At 34.9% G+C, this 25,101-nt stretch overlaps 1 protein-coding gene across 1 annotated transcript in view; it reads right to left on the bottom strand.

Annotated features, from left to right (window-relative positions):
* LOC143235451 (SCY1-like protein 2) overlaps positions 1-25,101 on the bottom strand; it is a 205,079-nt gene that overhangs the window by 124,797 nt on the left and 55,181 nt on the right. Inside the window, exon 2 of the mRNA XM_076473644.1 lies at positions 23,961-24,368. Coding sequence (XP_076329759.1) covers positions 23,961-24,125 — 165 coding nt within the window. The 5' untranslated portion in view covers positions 24,126-24,368. The remainder of the gene's footprint in view (positions 1-23,960; positions 24,369-25,101) is intronic.

Consider the following 25,101-nt stretch of genomic DNA (forward strand, 5'->3'; position numbering starts at 1 on the left):
CTCGTGTAGCTTTGTGCGAAATTTGAAACAAACCAAACCACGTTATCGTCCTATATCTAACTTCTTAAGGTATAACTAGTAATCGACTTTCTTCCATAAGCCTTGTTACTTCTGAGAAGGCAGAAGGGTTAGTTTTAATAAATTAAAAGGTTGTAATTACATCCCTCATATAATTTCTTTTTGAATGTGTCTCTTCGTCACTTGTATTATAAAAATATTTCTGATCTAAAAATAAAATATCGCACGTTTTATAATGATGTATTTCATCAGGGATAACGTTTCATTCAAGACTCACAGCAAATGTTAAAGCGCTTATATGTTGTCATCACGCGGTACACCAAACGAATCGGGTGTTTCGGCTCTAATAACTTGCAACAGCAAAACTCGGAGTTGGATTTTCCGCGGTAAACAGAGCGAAAACAAACAAATAAATTATCTCTATCCTTAACGTTCGTGATAAACCTTGATATCGAAAGGCATCCATAGACGGTAATCACTACTCTTTGCATACAATTTTATTTACAGATGTTTGAAAGTCTATTTGGTAGACAGAAATTTTATATCATATTTTAGATATAATATTTAATATATTTTATAATATTCCATATATACTATTGTCATTAAATGTTAACATATTTTTCTTCAAACTGAGGAGCCCGGCATGACCAGGTGGGTTAATGCGTTCGATTCGTAATCTGAGGGTCGTGGGTTGATTTCGTATGATTTGACCTTTTAAAGGTTGGTATTTGCTCATTTTGCGAAAAGCATTTTTGTGTCAAAAATAAACTCCAAGAAGTGGATGAATCTCTAATGTCGACTTAATACTACCACACGATTGCTGGTGTTTTCGTCGCATCAAACATGTTCGCCCTTTCAGCATGGGGGAGCGTTATAATGTGACGGTCACTAGAGCAGATAGCCCTCGTGCAGTTTTGTGCGAAATTCAAAACAAACAAACAATCGTACTGTGGATGTGGATTGCTTCTGTGATAGAGCTCTTCGTTTTAGGAGCTGAATTCGAATCTATGTTGTGTCATAAGATATTTCATTTTTCTTTAGACTGTAAATGAATCATAAGAGTGACAGTTAATCTGTTAGTGTAGATGATGGATGGTAAGGCGCTGTTGATAAGAGTTGGGCGATTAGTGGGTTATGCTAATATATTAATATGGCAAGTCCTCTACAACCCGTATACAAAAACAAACAAAAAAGAAAGTTACTGCTTCTGTCTTAACTTTCTCCACCACTGAATTATTCTAACATGTATTGATTCTCCTATTTTATCTTATCTTGACTTCGTATAATTTGACCATTTTATAAAGTTTGGTATTTGCGCATTTTGCGAAATGCATTTTTGTGTTAAAAATAAATTCCAAAAAGTGGATGAATCTCTAACGTCGACTTTATACCACCACACGATTGCTGGTGTTTTCGTTTTTAAATACACAGTAATACCACACTGATATTCAGTAAATCAAATAAACTGATAACATAATGAGAGCATATTTTACTACTGTGATAAAGGCAATAACGTTTTATGTAAGACATGTAGATATTATATTTACAACTAACTAAGCAAGGCTCGGCACGACCAGGTGGTTAAGGCACTTGCCTCGTAATCTGAGGATCGAGGGCTCAAATCCCTGTGACACCAAACATGCTCACCCTTTCAACCATGAATGCGTTATGATACGACGTTTGAGTAAAAAATCGACATGCGAATATTTTGCTTAGAGGTAAAATCATTTGCAGATGGACAAAAATGAAAATATTTACTTTTTTTTCATGAATTACATTAACTAATATCAGAATACTATGAAACTAAGTTTTAAATATTTTTGAATTACAATTGTTTAAATACTTAGAATTAGCGTATGACATTCCTTTAAAATTAGTAATGCTGTATTGTTTAGTACAAATTATCCCTCTCAGACGAAACTTTGTAAAACAATCAGTAAAAACTCAAACTTATGCCTAAGAGACTTATCTTGAGATTTAGAAAGCATTGCCACTTGAAAATAACAGTCTGAAAGTAAAACTATACAGTCAGATGGGAAAGATAACCGTTAGTACTGAAATCCTTTGACATGTGGCAGATTTCCCATGAAATATTTTTGTATTTTAACTAAGGAATAATGGCTGAGTAGGCTTAACGTCAGTGAAATTCGTGAAAATAGGAGAATTATCACGAATCTACTGGAGTGTGTTTCTCATTTCTTACGTACCAATTATCGTTCTTAATATTTTTATTCATTAATATCTATGTGTACTGAGAAGGGGCTAGATGACGAACATTGTTATTAGATGTTATGTTCGTTTCCAATACTCTCGCAAAGTTATAAAAGAGTTTACTGTTCTAACCTCCCTAATTATGAACTGACAGACCAGAGGGAATGAAAATAATCAACGGCATCCATCTTCCACTCATAGGCTACTGTATCGAAAAGTGATATTTGAACGTCACTCTTTTAACGCACCCACGAACCCAAAAGTAGGTGTACAAACAAAATCGAACTCAGTAATGCGAATACCTCCGCCACACAATGTTGTTCATATTCGGTTCCTGGCCCGGCATGGCCAAATGTGTTAAGGCGTTCGACTCGTAATCCGAGGATCGCGGGTTCGAATCCCCGTCGTACCAAACATGCTCGCCCTTTCAGCCGTGGGGGCGTTATAATGTGACGGTCAATCCCACTATTCGTTGGCAAAAGAGTAGCCCAAGAGTTGGCGGTGGGTGGTGATGACTAACTGCCTTCCCTCTAGACTTATACTGCTAGATTAAGGCTAGCGCAGATAGCCCTCGAGTAGCTTTGCGCAAAATTCAAAACAAACAAACAAACATATTCGGTTCACCAGAAAACATAAATGAAGACGAAAATCTGTCCTATGTTCGTCGTTATCAACCAAGATGGACCATTTTTCCAAGACAGTGAGGAAAAATATTCAACGTATCGCAACTAAGTTTGATCAAAATATAGTTAAAATAGTGGTGTTAAAAATCAGTCCCCACATAAACATATAGGGATTTTTTTTACGACCTTGACCCTAAAAAATAACCAGTTCCTAATTGGATCATTGTCTAAATATATACCGTTTTTCACCCAAATCCATTATGAAAACTTAACGTCCGTCACTTCTCAGTAACGGTTTGTTTTGAATTTTACGCAAAGCTACTCGAGAGCTATCTGCGCTAGCCGTCCCTAATTTAGCAGGATAACACGAGAGGGAAAGCGGCTAGTCATCACCTCCCACCGTCAACTCTTGGGCTACTCTTTTACAAACGAATAGTGGGATTGATCGTATCATTATAACACTCTCACGGCTGAAAGGGCGAATCGGTTTAATGCGACTGGGATTCGAACCCGCGACTTTCGAATGAGCAGTAGAATGCCTTAACACGCTTGGCCATGCCGAACCAGTACCGGAGGTAACTACTTTGAGCAACGGCATCGTATTTCCATTGTCATGGTAACTGTTACGTGGCGTTGTACTGTGTCTTATAGGTGTAAAATTGTGGGATTATGATCTGATTTTCACCATAGTGTGGAGCTAACTTGATTTAAACGGAAAATCACATCAGCTATGGTAGGAGTCATTTGTTAACATCAACATTTTGTGTGCTGTTGTTGGCAGTCATTTGTTAAGTCCAACACTTAGCATGTAGTTGTAGAGATTGATTTGTTTAATAAGAACTTAAACACGATATATATATAATCAAACTACCTTATTATATATATATATATATAATCAAACTACCTTATTATTACCCTTTCCTGGCCCCATAAATTACGGGGCTTTGTTAATTCTTATGCATAAAAATAATTACAGAATTATGAGTTTAACATCATTTTTTACCCATCTTAAAAAATGTACAAACATTTATTCTGGTTCGTCTCTTTTACTGTTTCGTATTTGTAGTTCATATTTATGGCAATTTTATTAAGACCATCCATCGCCGTCCCTAATGATGAACTATTAACAAGAGATGGAAGACGGTCAGTTGTAACACCGTATTACATGCTACCAACGTGAAGAATTTGACTCTCAATCTTATAACACATCCACAATTTATTAAAACTTGTAACATCACACGGATTCGACCCCTTCTTGGCCTGGTTGTTATGGCGCTCAATTCATATTCTGCAGGTTGCGGATCAAATTTTGTCTAAGAATATACCCGTTCAGCCGTGGGGTCGTCATAATTTAACAATGAAAAAATTACGATTAAATATTCTTCGGTCGGCATCTCAAAATCAGGGATAGTAGAAAACAGTCAAGTAGCATTGCCACAAAATAAACATGACTCGCCAATTTCCAAATCTAAAACTCTACCATAGGGTCAACCTGTGCTCTACTACTTCTATTTACAAGTCTAAGATCGACTAAGAGTGTAACATTACAATATAGGATTTAAAAGTCTTTAAAACAGTAAAATTTCCTTAAGATAATCTTACTCTACTTCACTACACTTAGGAATCAATAAATGATTCCACTCTTTTCTTAGTACGAGAAGTCTCTGGGGATGAAAATCACTCACGACGAAAGTGTCTCATTTATTTTCATTCCTCAGAGCCATCTATTCTTATTTAAACAATCAACATCAAATTGATGTAAATTCCGTGGATTTCATGGATTTTTTTTTATTAAAGCGCACTCTGTTTAACAAGGATGAGTTTGCATAAGTTTCATCAAATGTAAAAAATAACTTACTAATTTTTTTTATAAATCTTTATTTTGTAATAAATTTCGTCATTTCCTCGAAATGAGTATAATTCACTACTTTTACCATCATTTACTGTTTACAAGTACATTTGAGAATATAGAGTGAGCACGTCAAAGATAAAATCAATATTAACAATCAAGAGTTTCGTCCTCCTGTAGTTATGATTGTCATTACAGATCACAAAAACCTCTTCATGTTCGATTGCAGGTATAACTTGAACATTTCGAATTTTTTAGGCAGTTTCTATTCCTTTTTATTTGTAGAAACTAATAAGTCTTTGTCTCCAGGATGTAATCTGTTTAATTTATATTTTTAATTGTCTTCTGTCTTGTAGTTTCCTTTCTATTACACTATGTAAAACAATTGTTACTTTTTCTTGTTCCTGGGCAGAAAGTGTTATTTCCCAATTGCTTATGTCTAAAGTAAATGGAAAAGATCTATTTTTCTCTTCAAACTTTGCTTTTGTGACCTGAAAGCGTATAAACGAAAACATGATGGGAGACTTTATTTGGGGGCTGATACGTGAAACTGATTTACATTACAGTCGCAAATTTCGAAAAACTACTCACTTCTAAACAATTTTCATATAACTTTAATATAAATACATGCAAATCTTGATTCATATGTTGTTTTATTCAGACATTATGTAAATGAAAATGTGCAAATTTGTCCGTTTTTACATAAAAAATAGGTTAATTTCTAAATTTCATTATCCAGGTCACAAAAGTAAAGCTGTACTTTTACAACATAAGCAATTAAAAAATAACACATACCATCGAGGAACATAATTTGTGTTACATTGTGTTATGAGTAACAAAACATGATATTATTATATTTTTTGTCAAATATATGCTGTATTGAAGCAGATCATTTTAACTGACGAGGGATAACATATGAGGTTTTGTATGGAAAGTCAGCAGCACTACATTTTTCAAAGTGTTAGTAACATTAATTCCTATGCGTTAAAAATATCATTAAGCAGTAGCTTTAAGCTGATTAATCCTCAATAAAAAACTCTGAAAGTCTACATACTGTTAGATTAGATACATTGAAGAAACTTTTAAAGAATCATTCCTTTAAATTGTTTCGGCGGAAGCTTTATATATTTCACAAGTTTCATTTATTAAAGTTGGCAGCAGTATTACCTAGTTCAGAAGAGGCATTTATAATGTTTACGTACCTAAACTTTGGTACTCTGAAAAACAGAAATGAATTAAATCACCATGAAATGGCCTAACTGTAACAACTAAAATTATGTTTAAATATTTGCACATTACTAAAGTCAATTAATTTAAAAGTGGAGATCTTACAAAGTGTTTGCTCTAAAAGATTACTACTTTAGGTTTAAAATAAACAATAAATAATAATTAACACAGTCACTATATAAAATTAAATTTCCGTTTTTTAATTATGTCTTAATTTCGGTCTCAACTAATTAGCAAAGGAAAATAAAAGGGCCTGGCATGGCCAAGCGTGTTAAGGCGTTCGACTCGTAATCCGAGGGTCGCGGGTTCGAATCCCGGTTGCACCAAACACGCTCGCTCTCCCAGCCGTGGGTGCGTTATAATGTAACCGTCAATCCCACTATTCGTTGGTAAAAGAGTAGCCCACGAGTTGGCGGTGGGTGGTGATAACTAGCTGCCTTCCCTCTAGTCTTACACTGCTGTATTAGGGACAGCTAGCGCAGATAGACATCGAGTAGCTTTGCGCGAAATTAAAAAAAAAATAAAATAAAAGTTATTTCAAAATAATAAAATGTTTAAATAGTTGAAGAGAACATTTCCAACTCAAATGACTTCGAGAGGCTTAATGTTAAGATTAAAGACTTATAGCGCCAAATAGCGAAACCCGAGATGAAGTAAAGGTAACCCGTTGTTTAGCCTTGATCTTAAACACAATTACATGGAAAAAAAATCTAAAGTTAAACTTTAATGAAGGAAGCTTAAATCTTAAACACTGAGGTTGGGAGAATTTGTAATGGTACAAATAGGAGATAAAAAACTACTATAAACCTGGATATGTGCAACATATAAAGTACATATATGGTAGACTACTAAAAAGATGGGCTTGTGTAATAAAGCTCTTATTGATAGTTTGTTTTATTCGAAACTTTATTTATTTCCAGAAAGTCCGAATATTTTTCATCTTTTATTTTAACATCAACATCAATAGCACAGCGGTATGTTCATGGACTTCCAACTCTGGAAACCGAGTTTCGATACCCTAAGTGGGCAAATCCAATAGTATAACTTTGTGCTTAACTTCAAACAAATATAGAAAACACGCTGAGGTACCCGTACTTTGTCCTTTAAAAAATGCGGGCATAGATGTTATTATAAACAAAGTAAAAAAATCTGACTTTCAAACAATTTATTTACAGCATTCTATTACAGTATTCTTTACCATTTCACCAAAGGTTTGTTGTGAGATTTAAAACTGCCGTATGTATATACTTAAAAGTGTTCGATAGCAAAGGTGACTTTTCATATCAACGTTATGGTGACTGTTGTATCAACTTCAGCTGAATTTATGTATTTTTGCAGTAGTGGCGGCCATTTGTTTTCATTGCTTTCCCCCATAGAGAGTGTTTAGCACTTTTGAAATAAATAAAACGTTTGTGTGCTCTCTACCCACATTATGTGTATGTGGTGTTTTAGAAAATGTAAGGTGCATGTGTGTATTTTCTTATAATAAAGCCACATGGAACTTTCATCTGTTTCCACTGGATCCATTATTTTGGCGATGTAAACCCGAGGGCTAAATGCTGTTTGGTGTAAATACGTGGCACTAGCTTTGAACGTAGTTAACGTTGACCTACGTCAAAAATAATACTTGTTTTTATCGTCCCTGGTAAACTTGTTTCCTATGGAGACGTAAAACGTTCTTTTGGAACTTCTATGTGTACCAAACAATGGAATTTATTCAAGTAAACTAGAACTGCAACAAATCCAGTCCCACACAGTATGCATGTTTATATGTAATCCTTTGGAAAGATGTAGTTTTTCAAAACGTTCTTTATTAAACACATTCTGTTATATACAGTTCTTATCAGCAAAGATAATATAGTTGTTTCCTAAGATTAGCCATTCTAGTAAACTATGAAATTTGTAAGTTACAAAATTTCTGATTCGCAGAAATGTCCCCAACGGATCAAGAGTATGTATATGGACTTAAAATATTACAATCGGGGCTTGTTCCCTGCGATGGACAAAGTGCAGATAGCCCAGTGTAGGACTGTACTGCAATAACATCTTGAGAAAAATAAAAAATGAGTTAAATGTTCGTTTATTCGATATATCCGTTATTCGTATTTCGCCTGTAATGACGTTTTATCTAGACATTCTGAATGTTAATGTATTGATTACTCAAAATTCCCTATAAAAACCTAATTCAGAAAGATTAGTTCGAGCTGGTTTCAAAGTTCAAGAATTGTGAATTAAAAAAATTGTTGTAAGTTATTTGTGCAAGACTCGCCTTATTCTTAAATCCTTGTAGAACTACGTAAGGCCTTTTGCGCTGGTCGACTCTAATTTTAAGGTGATAGATTGGGCGAAGACACACATCTATACTGCCAAATCTGGAGCTGTTCTAATCAAACAGAGAGATTTGACCATCTGTTATAACACATTCACGGCCTGAAAGTGTGGATTACATTTTTTTCCTGCAAATAACCACAAACCAGAAACCTTCTCAAGAGAATGATATTGTTCATTTTGAACTTTAACTTTTCTCGTAACAGTGAGCCCCCCGCTAGTATAGCGGTAAGTTTACGGATTTACAACGCTAAAATCAGGAGTTCGATTCCTCTCGGCGTGCTCAGCAGATAGCCCGATGTGGCTTTGCTGAAAGAAAACACGCATACACACACATTCGTAACAGTGGCCTGGCATGGCCAGGTGGGATAAGGCGTTCGACTCGTAATCTGAGGGTCGCGGATTCGAATCTCGGTCGCACACAACATCCTTGCCCTCTCAGCCGTGGGGGCGTTATAATGTGCGGTCAATCCCACTATTCGTTGGTGAAAGAGTAGCCCAAGAGTTGGCGGTGGGTGGTGATGACTAGCTGCCCTCCCTCTAGTCTTACACTGCTAAATTGGGGACGGCTAGCGCAGATAGCCCTCGTGTAGCTTTGCACAAAATTCAAAAAACAAACAAACAAGCAATCGTAACAGTGAAATAATTCATTTCTACTTGCAATCAAGAAGGATATTTTACTAGCTTTGGAACTATTTTTGTTTAATTTTCTCTAATCGGACATGTGAAAGAAGGGTTGCTAACTTTAACTACAGATTTAGGAATATTTTATAACTGAGTACATCGATATATTCTGATAAAACAGTTTTGAAGACCAGCTTATGTCTGTCCTCAGTTAACTTTATTTGCTGTAACTTCTTATTCTACAAATTTTTTCTCCCACTTTATCAGTGTGAATTCTGCTGCATTATCTACAATTTTTTATGGAAATTATTTTTTAGAAATCCTAAAAAATAATGTCAAAATATAAATTGGCCCGAAGATGTCAGAATGACTGAGGAGGTGATAAATTATCAATAATGGAATGATAAATTAACATTCAACTAATTTAGGGTGTAGTCTCCAAAAGTTCACATTGAACTATTGTTTATTACACATAGCCATTATTTCCTAGACAAATAATTTTCATTGTGTTACATTATTAGCTACACGAATATTTCTTATTGTGTGGCCCCCCGCTAGTACAGCGGTATGTCTTCGGATTTACAACGCAAAATCAGGGGTTCGATTCCCCTCGGTGGGCTCAGCAGATAACCCGGAGTGGCTTTGCTATAAGAAAACACACAAACACACTTATTGTGTAACATTATTCTCTTAATATTACGTATATGCAAGTTTTCGTTAACTTTTTTGAAAATTCAAATCTATCTGCCATCTAGTGGTCTAGCCTGGCAAATGTTTTGGTGGGTAGGACACTCGAGTGGCTGTCTAAGAATCGTAGGCTTTAGTTCTTTTCACGAGCATGCTCGTCCTTTCAGTGGTCGGTGCATCACAAAAGTGACAGTAAAATCCTTTTATTTTATTAGAACAGTTCCAGATGTGTGTTGGTGGAGAACTGATTTCCCTATAACTTACTTTAGCTTTTTTTCAACTAAATTACAAATAGGTCAAAATAAAGTAGGACATTGTAACTTATGTAGAATAAAACTTAATGCAGCCAAAACAGAAGTGTTATTAACAAAAGTAATTGTGTTAATATATTAACACAAGTTGGCACTTCACCCCCACTCTAAACGGAAACCTTCTCTAGGTTTTCACATTAGACATGGGTCTAACTTATGACTCAAAATTAAACTAAACACATGAATAAAATTAGAAATAAAGCATGGCGAACATCCTATATATCTGACTTTTAACTGTCAATACCAGGAGTGCAACAACAGATTGCACGCTTAAAATCTACAAGACTTGCAATTACATCTGTCCATTTGTTGTGACCCATAACAAAACTACAGATACTGCAAAACATGATAATCACTAAAACATACAGCGTTCCAAGAAACTCAAACACAACTTTTTATACAATTACTGAAACGTTTCTATCACATAGTTTAAGATAGATCAAGACAGTATGTTAGGGAAAGAATAAATAAAAACGCTTTATTAGGTACACTAGAAAGATTTTTTATATGTAATGAACATATACCAAGAATCTCTCACCATTAAGCCTAATTAACTCATTGTATGTATTACAGCCAGGTAATGTTAGACAACAAACCAGTAACCAATAGTTACGTATACTATTACTAAAAAGTTTTTATATATCGTAATAAAAGTATAAGTACACACTAGAATAAACTATAGAATAACTTGTAACGAAAAGGCTTTACTTTTTAGTACGTAAAGAGATATAGTAAAGTGTTAACAAGGAAAAAGTATGTTTTTTTCTTTTTTTGGATACTGTCAAGGAAGGAGCACACGTATGTCCAGAAAACTATGGATATTTGTGCGGCACGTGCAGTAGCTAAATGAATCCTAAAACAGCAGTTTAGTAACTAGGGGCAATAATATTTTTTGAAAACCTTCAAACCACCTTACATGAAGAGGAAGGAAGCGAGGCGGTAAGGGCCTAGGTCTTATTAACAAAACCGTTACCATCATTGTAGAACACATAATATTTTATTTGTTGTGTCCCTATCGTAGGTGGTATATAATAAAAATGTATAAATAAATTAGGAAACAAAAAATACCAAAATTAGTTAGAAACAAAACAAATTCGCTTGAGGTCGTATAAATCCCATCTTCGAAACAGTGTAAAATAGTGTAATCGAAACAGTGTAAAATAGTGTAATCTTAGGATGTCTTAAACACATTTTTCTAAGCTACTTACGCGCCTAATTACTCAGGGGGACATAATTTACTTGATTAAAGAGTTTCTAAAACAAAAGAGTCGCAGAAATTTAATGAAAATACCATTAATATTGGACTTTAAAAACACTAATTACTGTTAAGATTCTCTGTGTATTTATATATAAAATTAATAATTTTATCCAGTTCTTTGGTCAATACTTTATAACGAGTCTTACAACATAAACAAATGTAAAACATAAAGAGAAGTGGAAAAATGGTATGTTGAAGAAAAGCCGGTATCAGAATTTGTACTAAAATAATGTCTTATTGAAATACGAAGAAAACTTGTATTTCTTAATACCAGTTACATGTTAACGGGGTTAAAAACAAAGGGTTTACATTTTATCCAAATAGGTGTACAAAAAGAATTGGGATATGCAAATAAGATAATTATTAAAAAAGTCATAGTATTATGTTTCATATTTGAAACAAAAGGTTTTCTAGGAGTGAATTTATTATTCTATTTGAATGTTTTGAATTTTTACTGTGCTATTTCAGAAACAAAATGCACCTTCTGTAAAAAGTAAAAACAGAACGGACTTTCCTCATCGTTTACTATAATGCAACTTTCATAGCTTTCAGTGTTTTAACGAGATTTTGAGAGGAAAACAAGTTCTTAGAGAACATAATGACGTATCAAAATATCTAAGCATTGGACATTATTAAGGGATAGATTATTATGTCTGAGGTCAGAAACCTGTGTAAGCATAATGGGATCAAATGATAATGTACCGTGAATATAAGAGATGAACTTGAAATGTTTAAGAAATATTTTTTTGTGTGCACAGTTTCGCTATATTGTTGTTTCAAGTTCTCTAATTCCAATTCATTTGGGGCACCCTTTACGGTTTCGTTCAGCGCCCAAATGGCAGAAGCTTTATTAATACCAATATACATGTTACAACTTATTGTTTTTTAGATCGAATACATCAAACGCTTTGCCAAACTTTCTTTTTATGGCTAAAATATTAAATTTAATACTAAAGAATTCTTTAGTAAAGACAAAACCACTCACAGATAAAAAGAAAGAAATATAAAAAACCTACAGATAACAGACCAAGCAAAAAATAATTTATGAAGAACAGACAAACAAAAATAAAACATCCATTTAAAGTGGTGTTTATGATGACTGACCACCGTTTATTAGCCACTCTTCACGATGTATAAAACACTTTTCAATGTATCATGAACTACTGGGTAAATATGTCTCTCTTAAGAACGTGCCTCCAAGTGGCTCAGCGGTATGTCTGCGGACTTACAACGCTGAAAACCGGGTTTCGATACCCGAGGTGGGCAGAGTACTGATAGCCCATTGTATAGCTTTGTGCTTGATTCAAAAGAACAACAACTTAAGAACGTGTTTGAATACTCAAAACTATGTATTTGGCTTAAAGGTACATGGAAAGTCTCTTGTTTATCAAATTTTCAGCAGTAGATACTGAAGAGAATAATGGACATATTACTAAGTCTATTAGCAGCAATTTGATAAAAGCACAACATTTCAAAATGCAGATCGTGTTCCAGGATTTTTCCAGTACTTTAGTTTTCTAGCAAATTCTTTTCTTCTGACTAAGTTTGTAGAAACAACGACCACTAATAACCTACGCAAAGCTCTTACAGACTTTCTGTTCTGCGATTCAACTCGTTCTTCAACCAATCCACACACGAACGCCTGGAGGGTTTGAGGTTTTTAGTGAGATTGAAAAACTTTTTAATCTCATTTGACTTTCGCCTGTGGTAAACAAACTTATTTTGTTTCATTATATTCCTGCATGACGATGGGTGTGCACAATAATTTATTATAGTGTTGAGATACTGGAAGTATTTTAAGAAATGTCCCGTAAACATAGGTCTAGTATATTATCACAGAATGGTTATTTAGTTTTATAAAAGTCATTTGCCTATGGCCATGAGTTTATATCATATGCAGCTTTATCAATGAGACAACAAAACCTCTTGTAAGAAGCCACTGACAATACACCTATAACCTAATGATGTTGAGACCTCTAGTCAGACGTTGTCGATCACACTATGTAACACAAAATTTGTTCCTGGATAGTATGAGTTATTTCTTAATTGCTTACGTTGTAAAATTACAGAAAATGCCATTATTTCTTTGAAACTGTACTTTTGTGACCTGGATAATAAATTTAGAAATTAACCTATTATCTATGTAAAAACGGGCAAATTTGCACATTTTCATTTACATAAGGTCTGAATAAAACAACCTATGAATCAAGATTTACATGTATTTATACTAAAGTTATACAAAAATGAACAAAAATGTTTAGAAGTGAGTAGTTTTTCGAGGTTTGCGACTGTAATGTAAATCACTTTCACGTATCAACCCCCAAATATATCCCCTATCGTGTTTTTTATACGCTCTTTGGTACCGGCGTTAAAAGTCCAGTATATCCTGGTGGAAGCGCTCGCCTTGCTCCTCTGAGTATGCTACCATGTTCTTGAATTTGTCAAGATGAGCGTCAAGGATATAGACTTTCAGGGACATCCTGTAGCTCATTTTGCTGTAGTTCTTCACTAGAGCCTCAACCAGTTCCACATAATTTTCTGCCCTGTGATTGCCCAAAAAGCCTCGAAGTACTGCGACAAAACTGTCACAAGTTTTTTTTCCTTCCTACTGAGCTTCTTGGGGAATTCTGTGCACTCCAGGATCTTCTTTATTTGTGGTCCAACGAAGACATCAGCTTTGACCTTTGCCTCAGACAGCTTAGGGAAGAAGTCTCGAAGGTACTTGAATGATGCAGACTCCTTATCAAGAGCTGTGACAAATTGTTTCATAAGACCCAATTTTATGTGCAATAGTGGGAACAACACCTTCTGGAGGTTTACTAGTGGCTCACACTTGACATTGTGCCTCCCCACAGAGAAGTTGGTCCGTCGTGGCCAGTGTTTCCTGTTGTAATGCGCTGCAATGTCCCTGCTGTCCCAAATGCAAAGGTAACAGAGAAACTTGGTAAAGCCTCCTTGGAGACCCATCAGAAATGCCACCATTTTAAAGTATCCGATACCCTCCCAGTTATACTCATCATACTTCAAGGCTTCTAACAAGGTCTTGATGCTGTTGTATTCCTCTTTGAGGTGCACCGAAAGATATTTACATTTTAAAAGGTCTATAACTTGTATAATATAAAATCTTACTATTCAAGCAAGTAAAAATTGTCCGTCTTACCTTTCAGAGTTTTTCTGCAGTGCTCGCAGGTAAGATGAGGTGCCAAGGGTTTGTCTTGATTCCCGACAGGCATGCCGAAATATGCCTTGTTGGCACACATTTTAGCAGATGCTGTCACAGAGTACTTTTTCGCTTTTGTCTTAATAAATTAGCCACATACATAATTGAATGCGTGTGGAGAATGCTTGCAGCTTCTTAAAGCCATAACTGATATAATCAGATAGGTTTATGTGTTCACTTAGGCTGCTAGAACTAAACTGAAGTGGTGAGTGGTGAACCCCTGTATATATATATTACTATGGAAAGTTCTACAACATTCTAGAAAGTTCTTGAAAATTCTTGTAAGTTCGAGAAAATTATCTATCAGCTACTCAGCACTAAATCTACCTGGATGGAATGTTCTGGGAAATGGGTAAATTTGAAAAGTTTATTACCCAGATTACAAAAGCAAAGTTTGAAGAGAAAATAGGTCTTTTCCATTAACCATAGGCATAAGCAATTGGGAAATAACACTTTCTGCCCAGGTACAAGAAAAAATTAAAGTTTTGTTACATAGTGTTATAAACATATAACTTAATGACGTCGAAACCTCTAGTTTGCTTATTTGTTTGTTTTGAATTTTGTGCAAAACTACGCAAGGACAAAATGAGCTATCCGTTCCTAATTTAGCACTGTAAGACTCGAGGGTAGGTAGCTAGTTATCACCACTCACCGCCAACGTTTGGGCTACTCTTACCAATGAAAAGTGGGATTGACCAAAACTTTATTAGGCTACTACGGCTGGTGTGACCGGGATTCAAACAGTAACCTTCAGGTTACGATTCGTGTACCTTAACTACCTGACCATGCTGAAACAAAACCTCTAGTCAAAATTTATTCGTACTGTAGCTATAAATTTGACAGAGTTATGTTTCAATAGTAGTCAGCACCTAAAAGTACGATCCAGTTTTCCCATCTTCTGAATATTATCAGAAATAGGTGTCATCTACTGATAAATAGACGTAACCATGGTGATTTATGAAGAATTGCTACTGTCTGGCTTGTGTACAATTCTGCAGGTAAATATAAACAGGCTGCAGCTATTCGTAAAGATATTTAAGCGTAATGATTGGAGCAAAACTCTTACTCATTGGCTTTTGTACTTTTTAGGGGTTAAAAAAGGTATACTGCATACTAGTGCATTGTAATAATACTTTATTTCAAACATTCGGAGAAATTATCTCTTATGTTGTATACAAAAATTCGACGTTGATGTCCTAACACCTTACAATCAGAATTGTAACAAAGATTTTTTTTTTTCTGGATTTAATAATTAAGAAAAATATGTTTAATTTAGCTTTCTCTATTTTGTGTTTCACAACCTTTGAATATTTACTATATTTAATAAATAACTTCTATAAATTAGATTTCTGTTTAAGCGTTAAATTAATGCTATGTGTAAAAAATAACTGATTGTAAACATGTAAGCTATCAGTTTGATAAGATATAATGCATATTTAAATTGAGTTTAAATGACAGTTTTCCATTTTAGGTTATCTGAAGTTGAATGATTCTTGTTTATTATGAGACAAGTTAATTTTATTAATGTATTAAAAGACAAAGTGAACAAAACACTGAATTAAGGCACACGATAATCGATGGAAATCTATATAAAATACAAGCAACGAGTGCGTGTAGATTCTGTAATATTATATCAAGAAAACTAGATATCTCTAATTGTCAGTTATGCGTCTCACTCGAGTGCAAACACTTGATTTACCAGAACATTGTGTTTCATTACTGTCTTAAGTATTAGAAAGCGGGTTAATAGAATTTTTCAGATGCTTTTGTTCTTGATGTATATAAAGTGTCATATTCAGCTATATTCTCGTTAAAATAACAATGAGAGGAGTTTCTACATCGTCGTTACTACAGCAAATAAGAGGGGATTATCAGCAATATGCAAATTATTGCATTGCTTAAGTTTCAAGAACTAAGTTGCATCTGGGAATTAGTGTCCGTCAGATTAAGCAGGAACAGCTCTAGAAAATGAAAAAAAAATATATAGGAAAAAATTAGTTTATTTTTCTGAAAGAAAATCTATCATCTAACGCTTTTTTTTTATTTCAAATATCGTGATTTTTGGCTAGAATATTTTGTATTGGGAATATTGTACTTTAGTGTTAGAATTTTGTAATATTGTATTGGGAATATTGTACTTTAGTGTTAGAATTTTGTAATATTGTATTGTGATTTAGGGCTCGAATTTCTGTATTGGAAATAATGTAATTTAGTTCTTGCATTTTCCTATTACAAGTATTGTTAATGAGTGCTCGAAGTTTTGTGTAGGAAAAACTGTAATCGGGAACATGGAGTTTTGTTTTGGAAATATTGCAGGTTATTTCTATTTAAGTACCATGATAGAAAGTTTATAAACTGTTATTCTTTATTAGTACATATTTATCTCAGCTTTTATTATTCCTTTTATTATGTATTTTATTTTGTTTCGTTGTGTCTTGACATATACAGATATTTGCTACGATAATTTCAGAGTTATTATATATGTATATGTATGCTTCAAAGTCTTACAGTTAATATATATGTATATGTATGCTTCAAAGTCTTACAGTTATTATATATGTATATGTATGCTTCAAAGTCTTACAGTTATTATATGTGTATATGTATGCTTCAAAGTCTTACAGTTATTATATGTGTATATGTATGCTTCAAAGTGTTACAGTTAATATATATGTGTATGTATGGTTCAAAGTCTTACAGTTATTATATGTGTATATGTATGCTTCAAAGCCTTACAGTTATTATATATTCCCTATGCTGTAACTTTGTTTTAGTAAGATTTTATTCTTTACTACACTTCCTGTCATTACAGCTTTGTTGTAATTTGATTTTATTGGCTATTACTGTGTAGCCCTTCAAAAATTGAAGGGACGAATACTTTCACCCAATAATTTGCTCCAATCTCACATTTCAGTTTTGTTGTGGTTCAGTTTCATTGTCATTATAGCTTTGTTTTGGTTACAATGTATTGTTAACTATGTTTCTTGTTTTAGTTAAATTGTATTGTTACCAATTTTTCTTGCTATCATAGCTTTGTTTGATTAGATATTATTCCTTAGAATGTTCTCTGTCATTGTAGTTTTGTTGTAGTTCGATCTTAGCGTGAACTATATTTCCTTACATTCTTCTGTATTTTTATTGCTGATATGTCGTTGTTGTTGAGACAAACGATAAATATCCATAAAGTAAAATTACTGCGTTTGATGAGCACTTGAAACAAACGTCTCTATATAGCTCGTATGCAGTGTTAATACAAATTAATAATGGTGACTATTGTTTTACGCATAGAGATAGTTTTTCATGTTTTCAAAAACCAAACTTTTGTTCTACCGTTACGGTCATTACGTGCCAAGTTGCACATTTAAAACAAAGATCGATTCATCAAATTCATTTTCTTTAAATCAGCGTAGTTTCTAAACTATTATCATAGTTTAAGTATTAAATCATGTACAACATGTGGCTATATAATCGATTATGACTGCTGTGCTGTGTTCCTGTACTAACGAAACTGACTTCTAAGCGTTCTGCGTTTGTTTTGACTTGTAACTCACCCTTTACAGCGGTTCTAGACATACCTCCCGTAGTGACAGGACACTTCATATCAGCATATGTGTATCCTTCTTATAAAATGAGTTTAACCTGTTGTACCAAACAAAGATTGCCTAAGAAACATGCTGTGTGTCTGTGTAGAACTGCTGGGGTTTTTTAACACTGTTTTAATGAATAATTTATCGTTTACTTATTAATTTTCGTTTAACCACAACTGATCCACCAGTTATAAATAACATGACCTGGATTATATATTTTGTGGAAACTTTGTAATACACGTCAGTAAACCGTTGACACGTTTATTATTAGCAACATTTACCGAGTGTAGAGTAAAACTTAATTGATTACCGGCTATTGTGTTGATAACTGTTTAAAACTTTCATTGTGTTGTGAAAAGTTTTGTTCTACGTTAAAGTATCAATAAAAGTAGCACTAGAAAGATACAAAATATTTCACAAATATTATACAGAATACAACGAATCTTGTTATTTTTTGTTGGTTTGTTTTGAATTTTGAGCAAAACTACAAGACGGCAATCTGCGCTAGCTGTCCCTAATTTAGCAGTATAAGACTAGATAGAAGGCAGCTAGTCATCACCACCCACCGTCAACTATTGGGCTACTATTTCATCAACATATAGTGGTATGTCCGTCACATTATGACGCTCCGACAGCTGAAAGAGCGAGCATGTTTGCTGCACGGGGATTTCAACCCGCGACCCTCAACTTACGAGTTAAGCGCTCTAACCACGAGGCCATGCTGGGTTCTTGCGAACATTGTTTTGATACTGACTAGTGGATATGATATTCAGTTATATTGTTTCATAGGAGATTGATTGTTGATTATTTTGAATTAAGCACAAAGCGACACAATAGGCTATCTGTGCTCTACCTACGACGCGTATTGAAACCAGGTTTCTAGTGGTGCGGGTTCGCAGACAAGCAGCTCGAAGGCTTCCTAGGAGCAGCTATATTGTTCTACAGATGAGTCACGGTTCATTAGGTAAATATCTTCTTGTTCTGAGCTTTTCATGCGTTTTCAAATTATTAGCAGTGCTAGAATTATGATCAATAATTACATACAATTTCATTCATTTATACGTTTATATACATGTAAGCTAAAAATCGGATTTTCAGGTAGCACATTGTACAGCTTTTGCGTAACAACGGAATACAAATAATACGTATGTAGATATACATATATATATATAGATGGAGAGAGAGAGAGAGGCCTGGCATGGCCGAGCGCGTAAGGCGTGCGACTCGTAATCCGAGGGGCGCGAGTTCGCGCCCGCGTCGCGCTAAACACGCTCGCCCTCCTAGCCGTGGGGGCGTTATAACGTCACTGTCAATCCCACTATTCGTTGGCGGTGGGTGGTGATGACTAGCTGCCTTCCCTCTAGTTTTACACTACTAAATTAGGGACGGCTCGGTGCAGCGGGCTTTGTTAGCTACTCACTTAAATACTGTGTGTGTGTTTTTCATATAGCAAAGCCACAAAGGGCTATCTGCTCAGCCCACCGAGGGGAATCGAACCCCTGATTTTAGCGTTGTAAATCCGGAGACATACCGCTGTACTAGCGGGGGGCCACTTAAATACCTGTTGAAGAATCCGCAAGCGATTGCGGCCCTATGTTCTTTGATGGAATCTAATGGTGATAACTAACATATATATATAGAGAGAGATTGTTTCAGTTTCAAATATTGTCGTGTTTACCATTTCATCTACACCTTGGAACCAATATTCCATAGCTAGAATACTTTAATTTTTCTGTAATATTTCAAAAGTATCCATCTCCCATTAATTGGTCTATTGGTGAATGCAGATTTTTATGCACTGATGAGGGGGTAGGATAATTGGCTTCGGCCCAGGATGGCCAGGTGGATTAATGCGTTCGAATCGTAATTCGAGGGTCGCGGGTTCAAATCCCCGTCGCACTAAACATGCTCGCTCTTTCAGCCGTGGGGCATTACAATGTGACGGTTAATCCCATTATTCGTTGATAAAAGAGTAACCCAAGAGTTGGCTTTGGTGATGATGACTAGCTGTTTTCCCTCTAGTCTTACACTGTTAAATTAGGGATACCTAGCGCAGATAGCCCTCATGTAGCTTTGCGCGAAATTCAAAACAAACAACGATTGGCTTCACTAATACTTCTCGGAGAAAACAGTATGTTGTGTTTCTGATGAAGTAACTTATGTAGTCGAGTAGAAAATAAGTATAGCAAGGAGGACACATTGTCCCCCTACTAGATATGTTGCATTTGGGATGTACGTTTAAAGAAGTGGCGCCACCTACGAAGAATGCCGAGCAAAGCAGTTTCATTAAGAAGGTAGAAAAACAATGTACGAAAGAAAAGTTCTATATGTCTAAAGTGAACTTAAAGTAATATTTCATTCAAAATACTAACACCTTGAATAAAGACATATACAATAACAGTGAAAATAACACTTATTATTATTAATAGAAGTAATAACTGCAGTTACAATCCAAGAAACACTAAGTGAAACGTAATTGTAAAATACATATAATAACGAGACGGCGTTAAGTAATTATCATATATACTGGTGCATTGTGTGTGTGTCTTAAGAATATTATTAGAGGTTGTCAAGAATTTTTTCTGGGGGTTTGTGTATTTTGTCTAGTGACTGATACAGGGGCATTCAATTGCTGAAGGCGTAGTATATCTTACAGATATGGCAGTCGGGTTGTATTCTATAAGATATTTTAGAAGCATGTCTAAGATGGCACAGTTCTAAGGGTTTCTGGCTTTTACATATCAAATGTTATAATCTAGTAAAAAAGCGATAAATTTAACAAAATATTTAAGAGTGAAGGAGGGAAATACTTTTCTTTGAAAAAGAAACTGTTCTATGGATACAGCCTTCATAAGCTCTGCAGCTTGACAATTCGTCAAATGTAGCATTATCTAATATATATATCTACGTTTGTGTCTGTTTTTTCATATCTTCTAGCCATCTGTTTCTTATATGTTTCCACATTTCTCGTTCAATCACCACTGAACTTAATACAATAATATAGGATGACATGAGGATGGTCAAAATGAGGTGGGGTTTGTAGTCCCCATCTTCTATATGAATAAACGTCAATATGTGTACAAGATTTAAACGTACACATTATACTAATCACATTTTTTAATCAGTCAGCACCTAACTTAACACATAATAATACATAATGGCATGAGGTAGGTAATGAGAAGGGAGTTAAATACCCCCATTTAATTTCATAGTTCATTTCGAATAATAAACTACCAAATTGATGGGTTTTGACATGCGGAGTTGGATTGTTTATTTGGTTTTGAATTTCGCGCAAACCTACACGAGGGCTACCTCCCCTAGCAGTCCCTAATTTAACAGTGTAAGAGTAGAGGGAAGCAACTTGTCATCACCACCCATCGCCAGCTCCTGGGCTACTCTTTTACCAATGAATAGTTGGATTGAGCATCACATTATAACGCCCCAACGACTGAAAGAACGAGCATATCTGGCGTGACGGGGATTCGAGCCCGAAACCATCAGATACGAGTCAAGTGTCTTAACCACTTGGCCATGCCGGGCCTCCATGGGATTTGGAATCTCAATTTCATATAGATAGAATTATTGAAAATAATACGTGTGTCTTTTCAGTATTCGTCTTTTTAAGTGTTTTTATGGCATTTTAATTGTGTTTAATTTGTTATGAAAGAAAATAGAAACAATGTCCTAGCCTTTGTTACAAATTTATTTCACCCGTTCACGGACAGGATACTTCATCCAGCTAGTAGAATTAAATGTATTAAGAGCCAGTTACATCTTCTAAGCCTAGTTCCATTACTGATATTGAAGGAATCTTTATCTAATTAGACATGAAAATAACACAATCAAGAATGAAATGCAGTTTATAAACAGTTTTGTTATTTCAAAGTGAATACAGTCTTTACAGAAGTGCTCGACTATATTAGGTTCTCCAACTGATGTTTAAACTTATGTATATATCGTAAGAAAAGCTTACCTTAACATTACTGTTTCATTGGCAGGGTTTGAAGAGTGACGTCACGTAATCCATTTATATATGAAAGTTGCACAGAGATAACTACAATTAAAGCAATCCTTATTTCCAGAATGTTCTAGAGCCCTTATCATTAAGCGAAAGTAATAAGGACCAGCTTCATGTGGAGTAATCCTTAATCGTCCGGTAACTCTTTTTTTGTTTAAGCTAATTTTAACCCTTCTCGGGTTCTGTCGAGTTGGGTTTTTTACTTATAATTACAAAAATTTAACTTCAATTACCATGATTACAAATCGGTCTTAATTAGTTTTATTTTATTCTTGGTATTCTGACGTAAAACTGATGCTAAATAAGTGTTTTATCCTGTTCCTAATTTAATTTTTAATTAAATACGCCATCCGAATAATATATTACAAACTTAATAAAAGGCTTGGTGAGAGAAATAACGAAACGTTTTTTATCTAGTTTATCTTGGTATTGACAACAGCTGTTGTCATTTCGTTTTTCAAATTTTCGTTTCAGACAGCTTGTTTGTTATTTCGATCGAAAAGCAGCAAACAAACAAGCCCTTCAATAAATGGATTGTTTGTTTTAATCGACAAGTTAATCCATTATTATATAAAAACTTATAAATGAGTAAAGATATGTTTATTTGTTTCTGTATGTTACATACTTACAGGTGTTTACTAAGATCTATATTTAAAGACTTGAAGATCATTTATTGATGTAAAATGTCTTACATTTGATGAATTATGTTATATTATTGATCTCTTATCTTTAAAGTAACTGGACATATTAAAAGACACCGATTGATTGGCTCATTGCAACATGAATTAACACGCGATATAAGCTCCAATCCCAAGAACAGTATGTAGTGTTAACCCTAAAACATAAGTAAGTAGAATTGTGAATTTCTTCATTAACAAATAACATAAAACTTGATTCGTCGTTAATGCTTAATTATAACTTAGAAATGTGAAGAAAAAGCAGTCTTACTCAAAACGATGTTAACCTTAGCGCTATGTGATAACTGGGTAAAGCACAAAGAAACAGACAGGACTGAAATTATTTTAATGAAATCTTTATACAAATTTCACAATATCATCTTTGCTTGAACTTTGTTTGACGATCCAAAAGAGAAACAAATGCTGTTGGTTGTAACAGAACTACGTACTTAAGTTGTATCAGTCGCACACATCACTTCAAGGGTGTGTACCAGTATTAACTCACCACATTATTATACACAAAATATCTTACACAGCACGTGTTTTATAAATTTTATAGAATAATTGTCTAGGTGTTGGTAATAATGGCTCTGGGAAAAAAATTGTTTGGTCCTTTTAAACATACGTTTTACATGCCCCGACAAGAGCTAAAAACCCGGTATTGTACAAGTATAAATGTCATTAACAAAATATAAATAATTACCAATATTCCATGGCCTAGCATGGTCAAGTGTGTTAAGGCGTTCGAGTCGTAATCCGAGGGTCGCGGGTTCAAATCCAGGTCGCACTAAACATGCTCGCCATTTCAAGCCGTGGGGGCGGTGGGTGGTGATGACTAACTGTTTTACAATGCTAGATTAGGGACGGCTATCGCAGATAGCCCTCGAGTAGCTTTGTGCGAAATTCAAAACAAACAAACCAATATTCAAGCATTATTTAAATAATATTTTTTATTAATATTGTAAAACTGAAATAGATGTCCCCATTTTACCAAAATAGATTTTCGATGCGGTACAAAAAGTGTCCCATCGTTAATTTGTGTCTGATTCTCTGACTGCACTTTTTGTTAGAGTGTGGGAAACGTAAAAAGTCAGAAGGTTTTATTTTATTGTCCAAATGTTGCATTGTTGTAAAATAAAAATACTAGCTCTTTACGAATTTTGTATAAATAAAAATAAGATATTCAAAACACAAAGAAACAAAATTGATGGTCATAAGCTTATTTAATGGGCAACAAATCAAGTAACTGCAACTACTCTTTCATTTAAAAATATATCAGTTTCAAGTTTTTTAAAACACGATAGTACCATTGAGAGATTTACCTTTTTCTCCGATTTTTTTAGCGCGTCGTATATCCTCCAAACGAGTTCCGGTCCAGCACTCCCCACGTGTTTCCCTATAACATAGTATTGTGATATAGGATTCAACTCTGCTGGCGGCGCTACTACTGGCTTCAACTTCGAAAATATCGGCGACTCGCGGGGCATATTATATCTGTTTACAATAGCAGAAACTCACTCAGAGCAACTTCTTGTCGATCTGGTTCAAAGTGTCGTAATCAGCCAGATACAGCTGACTGCCAAGTCCTCCAAGGTATAGCACTGACAATAGGTCCTTTCGATGATAAGAGATCCTTTCGTTAACCAGGCCAATTCATACCACTCTCGAGTGTCTCCTAGATGACTACTTCTTATACCAGCACTGTAATGGACTCAGTCGACCGATAAGTACTGTAATAACAGAGACGAAAGAAAGTTGAAACGATTCTTACTATATAAATAAATGTTTAGACATTTTGATCATATTAGAAAATTTTATAAACAATGCTAGCAACTCTGTAAACAGGTTGATAATGATGTAAACAATACTACAAATTATATAAACCATACTGGCATTTATGCAAACAGTTCTAGCAATTGTGCAAACGATGTTGTCAGTTATGTCAACAACACTTGCAGTTCTGTAAATAATGCTGATAATTATGATTGGTTTAATTTGAATTTTTGCAAAGCTTTTGTTTCTTTGTTTGTTTTTAATCTTGCACAAAGCTACTCGAGGGCTATCTGTGCTAGCCGTCCCTAATTTAGCAGTGTAAGACTAAAGGGAAAGCAGCTAGTCATCACCACCCACCGCCAACTTTTGGACTACTCTTTTACCAACGAATAGTGGGATTGACCGTCACATTATAATGTCCCCACGGCTGAAAGGGCGAGCATGTTTGGCGCGACGGGGATGCGAACCCGTGACCCTCAGATTATGAGTCCCACGCCTTAACACGCTTGGCCATGCCGGGCCATTTGCGCAAAGCTACTTTAAGGCTATCTGCGCATCCCCGTCGCGCCAAACATGCTCGCCTTTTCAGCCGTGGGGGCGTTATAATCTTACGGTCAATCCCACTATTCGTTGGTTAAAGAGTAGCCCAAGAGTTGGCGGTGGGTGGTGATGACTAGCTGTCTTCCCTCT

The sequence above is a fragment of the Tachypleus tridentatus genome, chromosome 12 (genome assembly GCF_004210375.1).
Source record: "Tachypleus tridentatus isolate NWPU-2018 chromosome 12, ASM421037v1, whole genome shotgun sequence".
Lineage (NCBI taxonomy): Eukaryota > Metazoa > Arthropoda > Merostomata > Xiphosura > Limulidae > Tachypleus > Tachypleus tridentatus.